General features: G+C 43.2%; 1 protein-coding gene across 4 annotated transcripts in view; it reads right to left on the reverse strand.

Moving 5' to 3' along the window:
* Positions 1-3,304: 3,304 nt before the first annotated feature.
* znf385c (zinc finger protein 385C) overlaps positions 3,305-16,061 on the reverse strand; it is a 126,749-nt gene continuing 113,992 nt past the window's right edge. For 2 of the 4 annotated variants that reach the window (XM_048233739.1, XM_048233742.1), the window contains 7 exons: positions 13,509-13,743; positions 11,747-12,076; positions 8,960-9,147; positions 8,577-8,675; positions 8,265-8,339; positions 8,022-8,120; positions 3,305-5,724 (listed from right to left, as the gene is read on the reverse strand). In XM_048233739.1, coding sequence (XP_048089696.1) covers positions 5,494-5,724; positions 8,022-8,120; positions 8,265-8,339; positions 8,577-8,675; positions 8,960-9,147; positions 11,747-12,076; positions 13,509-13,743 — 1,257 coding nt within the window. In that variant the 3' untranslated portion in view covers positions 3,305-5,493. The remainder of the gene's footprint in view (positions 5,725-8,021; positions 8,121-8,264; positions 8,340-8,576; positions 8,676-8,959; positions 9,148-11,746; positions 12,077-13,508; positions 13,744-16,061) is intronic. The other 2 variants (XM_048233740.1, XM_048233741.1) reach the window with 2 other exon arrangements.

The raw sequence follows: 16,061 nt of genomic DNA on the forward strand, positions 1-16,061 counted from the left end.
TTTGAATCTGCAAGCACGTTCACTAATGAACATTTCTTGACGAAGCTGGCCTATCTTATTCTTAGCGATATATTTGATATATCTTAGCGATACATTTGAGTTAAATGTCCAGTTACAAGGCAAAGACAAGCACCTACCTCACCTAGCAAATAAGATTACTGCATTCACCAAAAAAACTTGAGTATGGGACAGGCGCCTCGATCGCGAAAGTATTATGCCTTTGAGATTTCTGAGCGAAATCGCTGAAACGTCTGATTGGGAGGCACTCTTGTGATCCCATGTATTAAACAGTAGGCCTACATCACATCCCTGCAAAGTTTATTTTAAAAATATTTCCCAACCAGCAGTGCTTAGTATGACTGGATTATGGATCCATTTACTGTAATGCAGCATGTTGGTATTTCATTGAATATATTGTACAATGCTGTAAAATGGCCAATGCTTCCTAATATGTTGCTGGGAAACAGAAATATGTGTGTTATGTATTTATTTATTATTATATCCACAGCACCAATTGATTTTAACTCTGTTGAAGAGGATATATTTAGAACTTGTCATTATTTCAATAAATTTGACAATTTTAAGCTTGACCTACCACTTTCTTAGAGCGATGAGGGACAGGTGGGGCTCGAGAATGCCCCCTTGATCAAAGTGGGGAATGAAAGAAAAAGTTTGAGAACCACTGATCTAGTTTGTTAACTACCACAGTCACGAGTTGGGTCGCGATAGTCTGTCCTTTTTAAAAAGTGGGTCCCCAGAAAAAAAGTTTGAGAAACACTGGCTTACAGAAATGTAGAATGTAGCTACTTGAAAGTTTTGATGCTTCAGGTTCCTTACGGTCTGCTACACAACACCTCTGTCAGATGAGAAAACTGTTCAAATATCATCCATCATATCACTTGTGGTGCAGTTTCTCCCCATTTTGAACAAATAGCAATGATTTAGCCTACATCCATGCAACTGATTTTATACAAATGTCTGCTGTTTATTTATTTATTTTCAATTGCTAATGTTCAATTGCTAATGTTGGTCAAAATGCACTGTACTGGTTCCCTGCTGAATATTCCTATAAAACAAATTGGCCTTATTTCATTGCCTGTGTCATTACATGCAAATGCGTTGAACAAGCTGTTATAAGTTGTCATTTGTCTAGCATATATTATGTGAACAACTGACAGACAGAAAGGTCGGATTTAAAGAAAGATGTGCAGTGGTGCACAGCTCTGACCAGGGGTGTTTGATTGTATATTGGTCATTTTTCATTTGCACAATGCAGTCCTAAGCCTTTTGTTTTCTCTATACTGTCACAATGTATGTCAACAGAAAAAAACGTTGAAACATATTTACTGTCTTGCAATCAACCCCATCCACACACACACAATAATGTGTAACTTTGTAATTTTGAAGTAGAAAAATGCTGCCTTGCCATTGTATTAGAAAATACTAGAGCAAACTGTCATATTGACAACAAGACAAAACAGTTAATTAACACTTAATCTTGACATAATCAATGCACTGACAGTTTCATTGGTATAAATATTTGCTTTTGATGCATAAACAAAGCATTTTGAGCAAGATACTATACGCTTTTGCAGGTAATTGCGATGCAGTTTGGTCTAATGCACTAACTGTTGTGCAAATATTTTGAGAAAAGCACAAAAGCTACTGAGAAAAACGGTAATAGAAATATCTAGAGACACACTCTAAGCCAGAAAAGAGATGATCAACCTGATTACTCAATGGCATTAAAACACTAAAGTGACCTGTTGAATAAGTTAACTGACTATCACAGTAGTGATGACCTTGGCTATAGGTAGCCTACTACAGAAATTCATGGAATTTTAACAGGACAACCATGCCTTAGGAGTTTTTTTTTTTAATAATTACAAAGTAATTGTTAATTCATTTAGAGTTAATTAATAGAGTATGTGTGTGTCAATAAGTGTTACCCAATGAATATGGATTGAATTATACCCCAGTTATCAATGCAGTTTATTATTGCAACTTTACACATTTGCACACTACGGAGCCCAGGAGGTGTCATTGAAAGATATTTTTGTGTATCGAGAGAATGTGCACTCATTTTACTAAATCGTGGGCACATTTGACTAAATTGTGCTCTCAATTTAGTAAAACGTGCGCACGATTTAGTAAATTGTGTGCATGTTTTACTAAATTGTGCACTCAATTTAAAACAATTAAAATGAGAGCACAATTTAGTAAAATGATCACACTATTTAGTAAAACGTACGCACAATTTACTAAATTTAGAGCACAATTTAGTAAAATGAGTGCACAATTGAATAAAACGTGCGCACAATTTAGTTAAATGTGCAAACAATTTAGTAAAATGAGAACATGTTTTCTGGATATATACCAAAAAATATCTTGCAATGACCTCTCTAGGGGTCCGTAGTATGCAGCAGTACCTCACAAAAAAAATTCTGTCCAATTCAATTCTAATGTGTACTCAGAGAATCAAATTCTATATTTATGTTTCTTGTGGTAAATAATCTTGTCTGCTCTTGTATATTTTGTGGCCCCCACTGCCTTTTATTTTGAAGTAAACTGTCTGGTTTTTTATTCTAACTCATGACAATAGAGCCAAAATGGTTGCTACCTCTTTCTGGGTGTTGCCATGTGACTTTACACATTGATGGAAGCTGCTAACATCCTCTGGTGTTACTTTCTTTTCCTTACTAGGGATTTATTTACTGCATTGGATGCCAGTTGTTGGAGAAATTTGAGTTGATGGAAACTGAAGCATATGTATGAATGTTTTAACTGATACTTAAAAACAGATCTACAAAATGTAAAACTATGGTATAGTAAAGATGGAACTTCCCACGTTAGCAGAAGGCTGTTAGACCATAATGAGCTGCTTAGCTGTATAGTTTCACTGGAGTTCTGTATAAGCAAGCAGGTTTGTCAGGGTGTGGAGGAGTGAGCAGTGGTTTGTGTTAGGGGCCGTGTGTGTGTGAGTGAGAGAAAGAGAGAGAGAGCGTGTGTGAGGCCTTATGTGTGTGTGTGTGTGTGTGTGAGTGAGTGTTTCTGAAGCCAGCTGAGTGGAATACATCTGAAAGTGCTTCTGCCAATCACACATTTTTCTGACTGGAACAAACTCCATGCATCTAAACACACACACACCCACACACCCAGTCAGACACAGGCTAATAACCATCCTGAACTTGTCTGCAATTCCCTTCCCTTCAAAAAGCTCTGACATTTCCTATTTTCTGGTTGAAAATATGGCTGAAGAGGCCATGGCAACAGAATCCACACAAACGTGATGAGGGAGTCATAATAATTCATTAATCTTTTTATATGATCAGATAAGTTACATCAACAAAAAAAATGGTATGCTGTACACATACTCTCTATGTATGACTTTACATTATTGCAAGGGATTGGCAAAAATATCCATGAGATATCCAACATGTGAGTCTCAAAATACAGAGTTGGACACACAATTATGATATTGCTTACAATTTATACTGCACATCTACTCAGAGAAACAAAGGGCCCGGGTGGCAGCTGACACCAGAATTCATCTGGCCCAGTTCTGGGCTAGAAGAGGCCCAGCATCATCTGCAGTCGGGGAGGGTCATGGGATGATAACTTAGAGGTGATAGCAGCTTGATATGACCATATACATTTATGATCCTTAAAAGACTTAATATTAAATGTTGCTGATATGACACAAATATAACTTCATTTATTTATTTATGTAATTATTTTTTTTTGTTTAATTTTAAATTCTAAATTCAGCTTTTTTTGCCCAGTAAAACACTCACATAGAAAATTCAGGGGTCAGGGGTCAAAGTTGGCGCTGAGAACAGGGCAACCTCCTTTTCAAGTAGAATGGCTTCACGCATCCGACCTCTCTTTGAATGTTCCAGCATTGACGCTGCACAATGTTGTCAGTTGTCACCAGTGATGACAGACAGCAAGTTTCCTTGCCAATGTCAGTTTATCAAACAAATTCCCCATATACTCCACAACAAGTTCCCATGCTTGAGATGAACCAACTCCTTTTTGTAGTAGTTTGAAGGAAACTGACTCCTTGTCTATCACTTCTGTGTGCTGTTTTCTTGTCTGCAGGCAACAAGAGGACCTGCCCATCAAAAAGTCTTGGCAGGCTCTATTGAGCTGTTGTGCAGGCCCAACACTCCCATGTTACAGATGAGATCCAGTCCCCGCACACCATGACAAACAGCTACATTAGCTGTCTAGTACACAAAGAGAGAGAGAGTCAGGATATGGCTGTGATTCCGAGAAGAAGGAACCCTTTTTTCAACACTGATTTTGTCTCTTTTCCCCTCCCCAGCAGACACCAGATCTCATCCAGTAAGGCCCAACTTGCAAGCAGAGGCCCAACTTGCCAGTCAACGTTTTATTTAGTGTTTCTGCATCTTTGTCTGTGTCTGTTTCTGTGTGCGTGGATATGAAGCTCCTGAAAAAAGATCATCGCTATAGTTTCACATTTTTTTACAGTTCTGCTCTGGCTGGGACTGATTGTCTACAGCTGAATAATAAAGATCTTCTTTGATGAGAGAGGAGGGAAGGGGAGAGACAAGGAGGGAGGAAGGGAGAGAGAGAGAGAGAGAGAAAAGAAAGAAAAAGAGAGATGCCCACATAGTGCTATGACAGAGAGTAAGTGATGGATTGACTGCAGAAAAGACCCATGGGCCTCCATTTTCAATAATCACATCTTTTAAACTTGTAATCAGCGATGTGTGAGAATCTTTTAAAAACGTAACCCTTGTACTGTTTCTCTCCATCTGTCTCTTTCTCTCTCTCTTTTTCAACAGGTACAACAGAAACATCATCATAAAGCAGTATTAATCAAGTAAAGGGATATTGGCAATCGCCTCACGACACATAAACAAAGGCCTATCTTAAACTCTATAGTCATCTAACGTCTAATAAATAATTAGAACACAAATAAAAACGTAGACATAAACTCTGCTGCCGCCACCAGTCCTCACAAGGTGCAGACAGGAAGTCTCTCTGGCCTCAGCTACAGACCAAACAGGAAGGGACGGGGCTTTGTGTTTCCGAGGCAATAACTTTGACCCCAAGCCTGTGTGGCCCAAGGCCAAAAATTTAATTAAACTCGTACTGTAGGTGTCAAAAACTAGTTATGTATTACTTTATTTTTCCACTAGGGGGCACAGTACACTACAGAAGGAGGCATAGTCACTAGAATAAACCCCTGCATTAAGAAGATATCCATGGATGAACAAGAATACACTTGTCTTTCCTGTCCAAAGGGGCCAATGAAAGTCTAGCTTCGATTTCTGAACTCTCACAGGGTGAAAGTGGAATCAAGGCTTACAGTTTTACGCCATACACATCAGAATATGGCTTATAATAGCAATCAAAAAGTAGAAGAGATAATACTGGTGACAGATTTATTTTTAATCCTGTTGGTCTGTAGCTCTCTCTGACTGCATAGCTTCACCGATGCTGTGGCCCTGTGATTGGCCACCTCTAGTAAGGGGAGAAGATGATTGGCGCGTGGGTGGCCCTCAGGGGCCCGGGGGCGGGCCTAAAGAGGGCGGGGCTGAGCAGAGGTGTCTGGATGATGGTGGCTGGACCGGGGGCGTGCCGCAGGGTGAGCGGATTGGTTGCCATGGTGCAGAGGGTTGCTTGGGTGAGAGGAGAGGGGAGGAAGCTGGCGGTCAGGGTCTTGGAGAGCTGCTTCTGCAGGGCCAGTTTGGTCTGAAATGCGACAGGAAGACAACTCTTGAGTCATACTTGTTTTTAACAGTGCAAAACTACAACAAAACTTTTATATTTTGCATTATATGCGTATAAGCACATATAAATAACATAAAATATAATGCGTGCATGACATCTTAACAGTTGTATATGTACAGTAAGAACCAAAAGGGAACTGCAAAATGTAACTAATGAACTAATGCTATTGCTAGTGCTATTGCAAATGTGTGTGTGTGTGTGTGTATGTACAGTATGTGTGTGTGTGTTTGGGCGTGTGTGTGAATGTGTTTGAGGGTGTGGGGATCAGTGTGCAACACGGATAGATTTAAGTGGGGTTATTTCTTGAATCTTTTAGCTTATTGCACACATGTCTTTTAGCATAAGCACAAAAACATATGGTGTGTCTGTGTGTGGCCATGTATATATTGGCATCCTATCGTTAAGGCTTGATTTATCTCTGGGAATGTAGGCAGAGGCCTGGGACAAAATCTGCCCAAAGCAGCTGGACAAATAGTTCTGTGTGGCCTTTATGTGACAGTGTGTGTGTGAGAGAGTGAGAGAGTGAGACAGAGAGAGAGAGAGAGAGTATGTGTGAGAGTGTAAGTGTGTGTGTGTGCATTTCTGTATCTGCTCCAATGTCGCTGTTCGTGGCGTGACAGCATGTCTGTCTGCACTAGTTGGGCCACAGCAGACTTTAATAGTTCCTTAAATACACTTTTAGCAGCGGAAAATTATGTCCTTTCCCAGACAAACCCCCAAAGCCCCAACCCCAGCACCCCCCTCAGCCCCCTCAGCCCAATCTCCCAGTACCCCCCTCTACACAACAACACTCTCCAATACGGCAAGAGCCAGACTCCAGGACTGTCTGACACAGTAACACAGAGAGAAAGTTTATGTCTGTGTGTGTGTGTGTGTGTGTGTGTGTGTGAGAGAGAGGGCGGTCTGGATGCTTGGTCTTGTGTCATTCAACTCAACGTAACACAAGCCATCATAAACAAAACAACAACATCAACAATAACAACTACAAAAAATAGTCAGATACATGGTAAAATAGAATGGTAAGGTGTTAGGTTTCATATAATACGTCTAATATGTTACCACGTTATCTATCATGAGTTCAGATTTAGACCACCACACTATAGACATGTTAGAAAACGGCCACAATGTTTACTGTGTATCCCCATAGGCGTCCACCATTGGACTAATAGTGGTTTGATGGTCTGTGTGTGCCACAGTGACATAGTGGAAAGATATGCTTGAGGGCACCTTATAACTGACATGGACTTTATTAATATAAGCCATGTCAACCAAATGGAATACAGTAATTCCCGACTATTGTAAATTGATTTTGTAAACTTCACTCAAGTGTGGCCTATGGCAATGAATTTACATTACCCCATATATACCACACTGCTTGTCTATGTGAAAAAACTTTCATGCAAGGTCATATTGACATTGGACATGCAAGTAACGGTAATCTGTACTTAAAGTAACAGTAAGCAAGTTAAGCAAGTAAACATGATCTGTATAGGCTTTTATAGAAAGAAATGGCCTTTTATGTGAACATAATAGTGTCTGAATATCAGAAAACAATATGTCAGCTTTTGGGTTGTAAACTGAGGTTTAGATAGTCCTATAAAGAGTGGATTTTGAAATATAGAACTGAATATAAACTTTCATTTCATTCCCTTTCACCTTGTTTTTGTCCAAATGGCCATTATCAGAATGATGTCATATTTAAGCAGGTAATACACTGGTGCTGTCAATACATGGTTTTGTATTATAAAATTACATACAATAAATATAGTCACCGTCAGATCGGGCAGTCTACATACAATACTGTCATGTGGAAAACATACAGTGCACTTATTAATCAGGAAATTATGGTAATCAAAATTGTTAAATAGCTTATTGTTTTCCCAGTGTAGCTTGTATACTTGTAAAAATGGATTTGGTGGACTTTTCATTAGGCAAATAACGACATCCTCAGTTGCCCTTGAAACCACGTATCATTTTGTACATGTCGTTGTTTATTTGTATCATTGAAGAGAATTAGGAAAATTAATCTTTTATGACTTCATAATACTTTATACAACTGAAAATACTACTTTTAGGTTATTTAATAGGTAGGTAAATTAATTATATGTCTAACATTAAACTAATGATATCCTAATCATCACTGGAAATTCAGCAACCTATTAACCCCATCTGATAGGCAAACGCATTTGCCCTGTGGCCCTGCTCAGTACTGCCCCCTTCTGTTGCCCCTCCAGGGGTGGATGTGCCCCAGGGCTCACCTGAGGGCTAATAGTGGTGATGGCGCAGGGGTGGCAGAGACCCCCCAGGGTGGAGAGGGCACCACCCGACACCCCCGAAAACCCATTCCACCTGACACTCTGCATGGGGAGAGAGACAGGACGGGGGGGAGGCAGAGTGAGTATGTCTGCAGGTGCATGTGTGCAAATGTGTGTGTATGAATAACTGTGTGTAGGTGTACAGTATGTGTATGATTGTGTAGGTGTACGATGTGTGTACATTACGTTAGGCACAGCCACTGAGGAGGCTCTGTGAGAAAATGAAGTGGTCTGGAGTTGTGCATGAAGAGCATGCTTGAGCTGAGGGACACATTTGAACCAATCAGAGACTAGACCAGTTTGATTTGTGGAATCATCTTTAAAAATGCTATGAAGGAATGTCTGATATGTGAGCATTTCTGTGTGATGGTGATAATGTGTGTGTGTGTGTGTGGTGTGTGTGTGTTTCACATAGGATATGTATATTGTGTCTGTGTGTGTGTGTTTGTGTGTGTGTGTGTGTGTGTGTGTGTGTGTTTTCACATGAGAACGACTCACCGCTAGCACAGAGTTGGTTTGGCTCTTGGTGTAGGGGCTGAACTTTGGTTTGGGAGGTTTCCCAGCCAGGCGGTCCTTATGCCTCCTACTGCTCGTGTGCTACAGAGAGCAGGAGAGACATGACATACACACAGTGACACGAAAACAATCATTACACATTACCCACATGGCTATAGAGAAAGAACTCAACCACTCAAAACATACAGACATAGAGACAGGACAAAGTTTATACACACACACGAGTTGAACCACTCAAAACATACACATGGACATAGAAACATGACAAAGTTTACACACATGCACAAATAGAAAGACAACAACCTCACAGACAAATGGAGAGAGACTACACCCTGCATATGTGTGCAAATGGCACACACACACACCTGTTTCAGCTGCGTCTCTGAATTGACTGTGATGTCACAGATGTCGCAGTGGAAGGACTGGCTGGCCAGCGGCGTGCAGCTCTTGTTGCCGTGGCGTTTGGTCCTGGTTGCCATGCGGGAGGAAACTAGCTTCCCTCGTCGCCGCGGCTGCACACTCTGACCCTCCAGCATCAGCTTGTGCTTGGAGCCTGCGGGTGCCATGGAAACAGGCCACAACAGTGAGCGTCATTCTTGTCAGCCAACTATGACATCATCAATCAGGCCATAATCATTATATCAATCAGCCACGCTGTTACCATGGAAATGCCATTTGACATCAAATGAATCACATCACTGTCGGAAGATTCATCACAGTACAACTACGTTTCCAAAGTTGGGACGCTGTGTGAAATGCAAGCGCAACATTCGATCCCAAACAACAAAGCCAACGGAAAGTTCCAAACCTTGCAGTACCTTGAACGCCCATCAGGGGCAGGCTTCAAAGGTGAGTATTTGCATTCAAAGGTGAGTGTTTGCATTGAGCCCCCACGTTAAAAAGACAGTATCCATGATGGTATGGTGGTGCATTATTGCCAATGTGCCAATGACATTGGCAGCTTCCACATCTGGAAAGGCACAATTAAAGCTGAATGACGACCATGGACCGTTGAAATGCTGTACCAGGACAAGGGATTGAACCGATGCAAACCGGTGGTGTGTGGGGTCCCGGCAAGTTGTGAGGTGGGTTGAGCACTTGTTCAGTAGCCAATGACTTACTTAACTTTAAAAAATATGCTGCTTTCAACAAATTCAAAATGAATATATGTATTAGGGATTCCCAAACCCCCGGTGGTACGCGAGCTGCCACTAGGGGGTACGCAAGATGAAAAGGGCAATGGCGGAAAGGAGTTAAAAATGATTAATTAATTAATAATCTAATTAATTCATAAATAATACATCATTTCGAATCAGATTATAATGATATGGAAATGTGAAATTAAAGGAAATCATTTGTAAACTCTATAATAGGGTATGTTTTCATTAAAAAATAAGCTACACACAATAGGCTACACGTGATTTCCTGCGGGCAGCCAGAATATCTAGCTGCTAGTTTTAAGTTGAAGTATAGGCTAGGTAGAAGGCTGTGTAAACATGGAAAACTGGCTAAAAACAGGGACACTGTCCAAAAGGCCTAATTAAAGCGATCGAAGAGGAGAAGCGAGAGAAACAGAGCAGGACACAGGTAACGATGGAATGGGATGGATGGGGGGGTAGACTAATGAAGGTGGAGATGGAGCGCAGGGGGATAAAAGAAAGAACGAGACAAAAAGACTGCTCGAAGAAAACGAAAGTATGATGAGGCATATAGGCCTAGGCTTCACGTGGATTGGGAGACAGACTGCTCAAAGCCACAGTGCGTGGTCTGCAGTGAGATGCTACCTAACCATTTTAATGTGGTTCTCCACACTGTTTTTTTTAACGTGAGAGCTCATAGACCAGTTGCACATTTTGATTATGTTATCATGTAGGGTGGCTAATTAAACAACGATGCCTGGAATGCGTCAATAGAATGAGTTACTTTTTTATGTGTTGGATGGTGGGGGTTCGCGAGCCGAGTCAGGATGTAGAAGGTGGTTCGCGGGGAAAAAAGTTTGGGAACCGCTGCCTTAAACGATACATTCATCTGTTTATACCAATTGATATGTTGTTTTGCATTACTCTCAATTAAATATAGAGTTTACATGATTTGCAAATCACTCCATTCTGTATATATTTAACACAGCATCCCAACGTTTTTGGAAAATGTGGTTGTAGGAAGAAGACACAAAAACTGGAATGGGTAATTCTATACTTTCCTATACAATATAGGCTAAGGTAGGCTACTGTGAAATGTAAGTTAACCCATTTACTCCTAAAATCCTATGGCATTCTAGACTAAATAACCTTATTTCCTGAGGGTTTTCTGAAAACATACTAAAAACTGTCTACGTCTACCAGAATTGAATATCTAAGCCTCTGTAGCACCTAAAAACATGAAATAAAAAGCATGCTGCGCTACGCAGCATCCAGCGGGAGGGTCAATGTTGCGCTACGCAGCATCCAGCGGGAGGGTCAATGTTGCGTCATGTAGCATCCAGCGCGAATGGGTTAAAACCTGAACAGCCCTTTTCAGTTAAAATGTTCACTTTTCTTTTAAGTAGCTGCATGGCCCTGCATAAGTGTTCAGAAAATTGTGCTGGAGTGAAGTGTTGCAGCATTCAGTTTGGCATTCGCTGAGATGAGATACAGAAAGTTCAGCCTGACTTTCAACATTTCTTTTCAACGAAGACATGGAAACCCACAAAGACCCATAACGAGGGATCTGGAATGTTGGTTACCTACTGTAGTAACCAAGACGCTGTCTTTTGAAAAGGGAACTATTTTTTTGATCGCGTAAAACGATGTCGAAATTAACATTTTTAAACAATAATGGGGTGTTTTCAGATTATTTAGTTTGTGGTAGAATTGTGTATAAAAGCAATATAGCACGAGTGAGAGTGGGATTGGTCATGGATATTCCCACGGCTGTTGTTGCCTGCTCCACTCGGCCTCCGGCCTCGTGGCTACGGGCGAACAACACCCTTGGGAATATCCATGACCAATCCCACTCTCACTCGTGCTATATTGCTTAATTATACTCTAGTTTAGTGTAGGGCATCATGATGTAGTATACTATGCTCTAGTTTAGTGTAGGGCATCATGATGTAGTATACTATGCTCTAGTTTAGTGTAGGACACTATGATGTTGGTAAAAGGCTGTAGGCCTACCGCTGTAGTGCGCCTCCAGCTGGGACGAGGAGTTCACTGTGATTTTGCACACGGGACAGTGCAGGTGCTGCTTGCTGCTCTTTTTGGGGTCCTTCTCCTCGTCCACACTGCTGGGGGGGTCCCCTTCACTCTTGGGGGGCTCTGGGTGCTCGGGCTCTGGAGCAGGGGGGCTGTCTGTCACGCTCTCTGGCTGCCCAGAGACGGGAGAGACTTCGGGGGAGAGGTGAGCTGGCGCATCCAGCGAGGAGGTCTCGGAGACAGGGGTGAGCATCAGCGAGCTCCCCTGGGCTTCCTCCAGCTTACACACGCCAGGCTGGGTCTCGCTGACCGCTGGGGAGAGGACAGGAAACACACACGTGCATGCACACACATATACGCACCATGCATACATACCCACACATACAAACACACACACACACACACACACACACACACACACACACACATTACATTAGCATCATCTTTCAAGCAGCAGTGGGTCATAAACAGCAGGCCTCTCTGTCTCCGTGACGACACCATAACTCTGCTTTATGAAGTCACGGCGGTGCAGGGCGTGAGTGGTGGCAGGCGACGGCAGCTGCGGTGCTGACAGACAGGTAAATTAAACGGCAGGCTAATCGATCGCCTAATCAATGCAACGCCTCCACCGCTCACCCTCTCACTCGCCCGCTACCAGCATCGCACTCAATAACGCCACTCTCCCTCTCTTCTCTCCCACTCTCTCTTCTCCCTCCCTTCTCTCCTTCCACTCTCACTCTCTCTTCTCCATCCCTCCCCTCACTCTCTCCCCCCTTCCCTTTCTCCATCTCAATCTCTCCCTCCTTTATCTTTCTTCCCTCTTTCTCTCTCTCTCTCTCGTGTCTGCGCTGTCATCAATCAGCAGCCATGGCAACAACGAGTGGAGGGCAGGCAGAAGAGGATGGAGTGGAGGAGATGAGGAGACGTGGAGTTGGAAGAAAGGGAGGGAGACAGAGAGTGTGTCAGAAACGATGGACAGGGAAGGTGAGAGAGAAGAAGGAAAGAAGACAGAGACAGAGTGACAAGGAGGAGTGGATAATGTATATGTGTGGGCACATGAGGTTAAATGAGAGAGAGAGAGAGAGAATGTAACAGACCGTGAGAGGGAAAGAAAACTATATGTATGTATACGTGTATGTATATGTATGTATGTTAGATAGAGGATAGATAGATAGAGAGAGAGAAAGAGAAGGAAGAGTGGAGAAAGTATCCCTGTGTGTAAATGAGGTTAAACGGAGAGAGGCAATGAGCAGATAGAGGACACAGCTGTCAGACAATGCAGAATGCCGAGTAACGGCCACTTTGTCATAAGAGACAAGTGGGAAGTGGGGCCCGAGCCAAAATTAGCATGACATCTGACCCACACACATCTCCATTTAAGCAACCTCGGCCAGCCACTGGCCCAACCGGCAGCACACACTCATATGGGGGTGTGTCTGAACGGTCTTAACATAGGCTTTAATCAGATTTTCAATTTTATTTTCAAATAACACTCACAGAACACGTTTGCTTCAATTTCAAGTTGTTGATAATAGAGTAAACCTGTTTCTTGTGTGTGTGTGTGTGTGTGTGTGTGTGTGCATGTGTGTGTGTGTGTGTACATGTGTGTGTGTGTGTGTGTGTGTGTGTGTGTGTGTGTGTGTGTTACAGTGTCTGTCTACGCTTCACCAAAGCCATATTCAGGACACATTTGACCTCTTCACACAGTCCTCCAAAAACCTGAATAACCGTGTCTGTCACTCACCTGTTCTCTCGGCCAGGGTCGTGTCCATCAGAGGCTGTGGGGTCTCGATCTTCACCTCCTCCGGTTCCCTCTCCCTTTCCCTCTCCCTCTCCTTCTCTCGCTCCCTCTCTCTCTCCCTCTCCTTCTCTCTCTCCCTGCCTGCCGCTCCGTGGTTCCTCTGTTTGTTCTTCATGTTGTCCAGGGCCTTGAGCTTGCGGGCGTGCTTGTGACCCTTGTAATGGGCCTCAGCCTGGTTCTGGATGGAGCAGGAGATGGACAGAAGAAGAGAAAGAAAAAAACAAAACAAGAAACAGCATGAACAAACAAACAAACACATGCTCTCTCTGCCTCTCTTTCTCGCTCTCTCCATCTCTCTCTCTCCCTCTCTCCACACATACACACATACACCCACACAAGCATGTGAACACACACACACACACACACACACACACACACACACACACACACTACAACACCATGTCGCCATGCTTTTCACGTTCCACTCCGGTCTTGCTCTCATGGCCCCGGCGGAGGGCATGCAGAGCTGTCATGGCGGGGCACTTCACCCTGTGCCTGCCGGGCTGTGGGGTGGGGGGGGGGGGGGGGGACCAACACATGCAGGCCCCAGCACATCCTCCACAGCCAGCGGAGCCACCAGTGGCTGGCCGCCGAAGCATCACACCAGCACAGGCTGTCCTCCGCTTGCAACTGCAGAGGTCAGACACAAAATGGCCGCCCATGCACCGAGGTTTGTTCTGCTTTGCTGAGTGCATCGGGGGGACGAGGGCCGTTGTGGAGAGGGGGAAAGAGGTGCATTATGGGTTTGAGTGAAAGTCTGAACTCACACTAGCCCCTGGATTAGGAGAGGAGTATGGCAAGCTCAGGTGCACAGAAACAACCATATAACACTCACAAACATATGCATGCTCGCACGCACGCACACACACACACGTCCGCACGCATATGTCCGCATATGTCCGCACACACACACACACACACACGTCCACACACACACATCCGCATGCACACGTCCGCACGCATATGTCCGCACACGCACACACACACACAGCACAGAACTTGAAAGCTTGGCTTCCCATCCCATTTTGCTGCCTACACTTACAATGCCTCTCAACATCAGCAAGTATTGACAAATGTTCTTGTCATGAACAGCTGCTATATTCATGTCATGAATATTTGTTGCATAGGGACAGAACTCAGAACTCGTACTCTTCTTTTTTGCGCAAAAAAAAAGCATCTTGAACAGTTTTATTCTAGTCAGCCACTTATCTTGCTGTGACTAGGTTCTGATTGGATGCACTGAGACAATGAGGCTTTCAACCCTCCCATCCACAGATTCATAATCTGCAGCTCTTTGTGTGTGTGGTGGGCAACCCAATCAGTGTCTGATGCCTGTGTTTCTGATTAGCCTGAATGCCAATGGCAATTTCCCCTACCATTTAGCATGATGCAATTGCACTAATGTAGATTGCATTCTCTTGGCAAACCAGCAAAGCGTTCTGAATCAGGAGGAGACTTGTTGGGATTGGATATCGCATGGAAATCCATTTCCCATATCTGATGTGCATTTTGAACTACACAGGCCTTTGTGCAGGTGTACACACACACACACACACACACACACACACACACACACACACACACACACACACACACACACACACAGAGTTACAGAGAGAACTAACATAAGGAAGAATCATTTAAGGAGAAATACTATTCTATTTTCCTCTCTTTCACACAAACATACACAGACACCCTTGCTACATCTCTCTAATACACACACTCACACACACGCACACAAATAGATTTCACTCCCCCCCCAAAAAACAGGTGACCCACAGCTTTGAGGAAACTCAGGAAATGCAACCGTCATTTTGTCCTTGACCGGGCAATAATTGCATTTTTGTTGGTTTCTGAGACGGTCACAGGCGCAGGTTGCAGAAGAACACAGACTCTAGTGAGAGTGAGATGATAGATGCAGTCAGGGGGAAAACAGAGATAGAAAAGACAGAGATCGCTTCTGCTGAGCTCAGAGACGGGGAGGAGGAAGAGTATTATCCGTTGGACCCTCAGAACAAGCAGCTACACACACAAACACACACACACACACACACACACACACACACACACAAACATGTACACACACCTACAGTAGGAAAGCAAAATCCTTCAGACAATGACTATGGTACAAAAACATCTAAAGGTTGTCCAGGAGATTACTATGAATAACATGTAAGTCTGTGTGTGTGTGTGTGTGTGTGTGTGTGTGTGTGTGTGTGTGTGTGTGAGAGTGAGTGTAAGTGTGTGTGTGAGAGTGAGTGTAAGTGTTGGACTCACTACATTTGGCAGCTGTGATGGACTGGCCCTGCATTGGGAAAAGCTAGCCATTCAAACCACAATAGGATCTCTGCTGCAGCTGCAGACTGCAGTAAAATCACACACACACAAGACAATCCAGTAAAAAGACACTGACTACAGACACACAGAGGGCCCTATTTTGATGATCTTAAACGCACGGTCAGTGGTGAAAAGCTTAAATACATTTAGGGGTGTGTT

This window comes from Alosa alosa, chromosome 22 (assembly GCF_017589495.1).
Source record: "Alosa alosa isolate M-15738 ecotype Scorff River chromosome 22, AALO_Geno_1.1, whole genome shotgun sequence".
NCBI classification, from domain to species: domain Eukaryota; kingdom Metazoa; phylum Chordata; class Actinopteri; order Clupeiformes; family Clupeidae; genus Alosa; species Alosa alosa.